The 4518-nt window shown below is 45.4% G+C and overlaps 1 protein-coding gene across 2 annotated transcripts in view; it reads right to left on the bottom strand.

Moving 5' to 3' along the window:
* kcnq3 (potassium voltage-gated channel, KQT-like subfamily, member 3) overlaps positions 1 to 3631 on the bottom strand; it is an 89812-nt gene extending 86181 nt beyond the window's left edge. Inside the window, exons 1-2 of one of the 2 annotated variants that reach the window (XM_029453149.1) lie at positions 3504 to 3631; positions 1980 to 2426 (exon numbers count right to left, since the gene is read on the bottom strand). In XM_029453149.1, coding sequence (XP_029309009.1) covers positions 1980 to 2299 — 320 coding nt within the window. In that variant the 5' untranslated portion in view covers positions 2300 to 2426; positions 3504 to 3631. The remainder of the gene's footprint in view (positions 1 to 1979; positions 2427 to 3503) is intronic. The other variant, XM_029453148.1, reaches the window with a different exon arrangement.
* Positions 3632 to 4518: the final 887 nt, after the last annotated feature.

Here is a 4518-nt window from a genome sequence, read left to right as displayed (position 1 = left end):
GGGAGCGAGGGAGAAGCGGTGCAAAGGTCAAACCAACACACGACTTTCACCCACAGCTATGTTTACTGACGTCATGTCACGTGACATTGCAGGACGTTGGTAGATATTTGGATCTTTTCTAAAGTGTTGCAAGTGATGCAGTTCCAGTTGTAATGCTGCTGTGAATCAACTACACTAACCGTGCACCCTGGAACTAACTCCATCTTTTCTCCATCTGTGGTCATCGTCACACGTCCCTGCTGTCTGGACCACGCTGATATATTGGTCTATTTATATCACTATGAATACAGGTGACAACATGTGTTCACACTTACAGCAACAACAACAACAACAAGCTCTTCAATTAACTTTATGCTCCACTTTTCCTCGTACACACTTCAATAGCAAGCCAGCGTTTTATCATTTCCCCCTCTGGAGACGAAGACGAACTCTGCGTCTTCACTTCAACAGAACATGTTGTGAAACTGCAGCTTGATCCTTTAGATTTGATTAATTAAGAGTTTCCTGAAGCACAACACAGTTCATGTTTGTGCTGGAACACGAGGGCTTCTACACATACGCTGATGCAATACTTTGTGAACTGCTTGTTTAATCTCAATGTGTCCTGAGTCTGACGTTAAGATATCAGCTGATCAACATGTCATGAAGGTGTTTCAGTTTGTCAGCAGGATTACAGAGGAGTTTCTAGTGCCTGTGATGTGCGCTGAGCTGCAGATGAACTAAACTGGCTGATGGTTTTGCTTTGACTGTGGATGATGTTGGTGTATTTCGAGATGTTCCAGCCTCATGAAAACAAACAGACTGAAAGGTGTTGTCCTAATATCCACTGTCATGTTGGCGAAGGAATCACAATCTCAGCACTTATCAGACAGGAAATGCTTCCAAACTGCTCCGGAGCAGGAAAAGCTCCACAATTGTGAGAATATTAATTCCTGCAGTGACACTGAATGTTATCAGAGAGAAACGATGTGAACACACAGAGAGAGAGATCACTGACTGGAGATGAAGTGTGACTGAAGCACTAAGTCGGGTGTTCAGTCATTTAAAGGACGGGTGTTTTTTATACAGTTATACAGTTTATACAATATTGTTTCAGAACAGTTTAAACTGCATGTAAACTCCCAGGATCGGCCTTAAAGGAGTATTCTCCTGATTTATTATTGCACTTCCATGAAGTAGGAGGCAGATTCAAACACACGATGTGTTATTTTCAGTTTTCCTGGTGCAGCAGCGGTGCATCATGGGAGTTCTTCTCTCCTCTTATCCTCAGAGTTTCTCCTGCACGCTGTTCGGCTGCCGCTAACGTTTGTTCAGCTTGTTTCTCTGAGAACTTAAGATCCAGACGTTCAGGACTAAAATCCTTCATCCTTCAAATACAGAGTTAAAAACACCAGGATGTAGAAAGTGTCTTAAAACTGGAGAAACAGTTTATGAAGCTTCTGCAGACAAACACAACACTGACGCTGCTCCATATTATACCATATTAGGCCATCCTGACTTTTAGTCCCCAAACTGGATCCGACATTTCCCATGATGCAGCTGGATAGTATTTTCATTTATGTGTCAGAAAGACAAGGCAGTTGAAGATGTCTCTTTGTGACCTGGTTTAGTGATGTTGTATAGAACAGGTGCACAACAGAACCTGAGGCTGGTGCATGTGGATGTGAGACACCAGCTGAGTTTAGTTTAGTAAACTAGTCAACAAACACACATCACACTGATGATACAGCAGCAGGTTTAAGTGGTTAGGAAGCATTCACTGAAACCTCAAATGAGACTCACAGTGCCTCTGCAGAGCCAGGGAGGTCACACAGGGGAAACGGTAACAATATTAGGTTACACTGGATTCAGTGGAGCACAAGCCTTCGTTAATTGACTGATTACTGCAACAAAGTGAGTCCACACTCAGCTGTTCCTCTCACTGCTCAGTAAGCCATTATTAATAACCAGTTGTACAAAACGCTGTTTCATGTACTCACACGAACGCGTGGTAGAGCAGCGCCCATCCTCTCGGCCTCTCCAGCGCGTCGTACAGCAGGTTCTGGATCCTCCTCGTGCGGATGTTATTCCTCTTGGCCGGCCGGGTGTAGTTCAGGGGGGTCTTGGCCAGCAGCCCGATGCCGATGCCGATGCCCTGAGAGCCCCGCTTGAAGTCATCCCGGCCCGAAGCCACCAGCAGCCGGGCGCCATCCTTGTCCGCTCCCCCGGTGCATTGGTCCAATAAGTCCCCGGGAGGAGCGCCGGAGCTTTTCTTCTGCTCCTCTGAGCCGCTAGCGACGGTCCTGGACCGGAGCCCCATGGTCAGTGCTGGATGCCCGGTGTGGGCAGCATGCCATGATCCGGGCGCTGGATCCGGAGACACCCCCTCCTTAGCCGCGGGTCATTTAAGGATGTGGTCCCTGGCTCGAAGGGAGGTGCTCAGCAGTCTGAGAGAGAGCGAGAGAGAGAGAGAGAGAGAGAGAGAGAGAGACAGAGAGAGAGAGAGAGAGAGAGAAGAGAGAGAGAGACAGAGAGAGAGACAGAGAGAGAGAGAGACAGACAGAGAGAGAGAGAGAGAGAGAGAGAGACAGAGAGAGAGAGAGAGAGAGAGAGAGAGAGAGAGAGAGAGAGAGAGAGAGAGAGAGACAGAGAGAGAGACAGAGAGAGAGAGACAGACAGAGAGAGAGAGAGAGAGAGGAGAGGAGACAGAGAGAGAGAGAGAGAGAGAGAGACAGAGAGAGAGAGAGAACAGAGAGAGAGAGAGAGAGATAGAGAGAGAAGAGAGATGAGAGGACAGACAGAGAGAGAGAGAGAGAGAGAGAGCGAGAGAGAGAAGAGAGACAGAGAGAGACAGACAGAAGAGAGAGAGAGAGAGAGAGAGAGAGAGAGAGAGAGAGACAGAGAGAGAGAGAGAGAGAGAAGAGACAGAGAGAGACAGAGAGAGATAGAGAGAGAGACAGAGGAGAGAGAGAGGAGAGAGAGAGAGAGAGAGAGAGAGCGTGTTACATTTTTTATTTTGGGAAACCTTTAAAAGCAGCTGGTGCATGTTTGATGTGTTTGTTAACAGAGCAGAAATCCGATTAGAAATGTAAAAGAATTCTGCGTAAAAACCGCAAACAAAAAAAACAACAACCCACGCCCTTATTATAAAACCACTAGAGGAATATTACAGTGACCGGCTACAACACAGGAGGGGAGATCACAACTAAGTCGGATAAACTCAACTCTGTTGTAGGAATATTATATTATATATGTTGCGATAAATAAAGCACATGAATCCCGTAAATCAGTGGATTTAAAATCCAAAAGGGCACCAAGCAACAAATGCCCACTTGCCAAACACCCCTTTCTCCCAAAAACCACACACACACACACACACACACACACACACACACACACACACACACACAGAGTGGAGAGACAAAGACCTGACATCACGCTGCCTCCCCTCACACACACCGAACAGAAGAGACACATATGGGAGGAAACCTGCTGGAGAAAGAAACAGCCTCCAGAAGCCGCACCGAGCCCTACCAGCAGCGATCCCCGTGCATGGCGCGTGTCTCCGGGGCTTCCAGTCTCCATCCACCTGCAGAGGAACCGGCGCTGAGGCAGAGGAGGAGGAGGAGGAGGAGGAGGAGGAGATGCTGCGTGAAGGAGGTCGATACTAAAACTGAAACGGAGGAGAAGCAGGAGAGAAAGAAGAGAGAGGAGAGAGAGAGAGGATCAGGCTTTCTTCAGCAGCCACGCTGACGAGACGTGCGCGCGCACACATTCACGCGCGCGCCCGCGCAGATAGACACCGTACACCTTGATGTGTTTACTACTCGGGAGGAGAACATGCATGTAAACACAGACAGATGTAGGCAGATGCGTGCAAGAGAATGTATGCACAGTCATGCACACGTGTACGCGCCTGTAGTCTTATGTGAATAGATAAAGACACACACACACACACACAAACACATACACATCATTGCAAACACTACACACACTGACGCACATCAGAGGAGGAAGAAAAAAATACTTCACTATAAATACTCCAATATAAATACTCCACTACAAATACTTCACTATAAATACTTCACTATAAATACTCCACTACAAATACTTCACTATAAATACTTCACTATAAATACTCCACTATAAATACTTCACTATAAATACTTCACTATAAATACTCCACTACAAATACTTCACTATAAATACTTCACTATAAATACTCCACTACAAATACTTCACTATAAATACTTCACTATAAATACTCCACTACAAATACTCCACTACAAATACTTCACTATAAATAGTCCACTACAAATACTTCACTACAAATACTCCACTACAAATACTTCACTATAAATACTCCACTACAAATACTACACGGATACAAATACAGATACATACACAGAGACATAAATACAAACACAAACATATACACAAATAAATACACAAATACATACATAAATAAATACATGAATACCAATGACCTTTGTAGGACTTTTGCTTGTAACAGTGTTTTTACGGAGCAACCTTTACTAA

Source organism: Cottoperca gobio, chromosome 17, assembly GCF_900634415.1.
Source record: "Cottoperca gobio chromosome 17, fCotGob3.1, whole genome shotgun sequence".
In the NCBI taxonomy this organism is placed as follows: domain Eukaryota; kingdom Metazoa; phylum Chordata; class Actinopteri; order Perciformes; family Bovichtidae; genus Cottoperca; species Cottoperca gobio.
The sequence above is the reverse complement of the archived record's forward strand: the minus strand, read 5'-3'. Positions and strand labels throughout refer to the sequence as shown.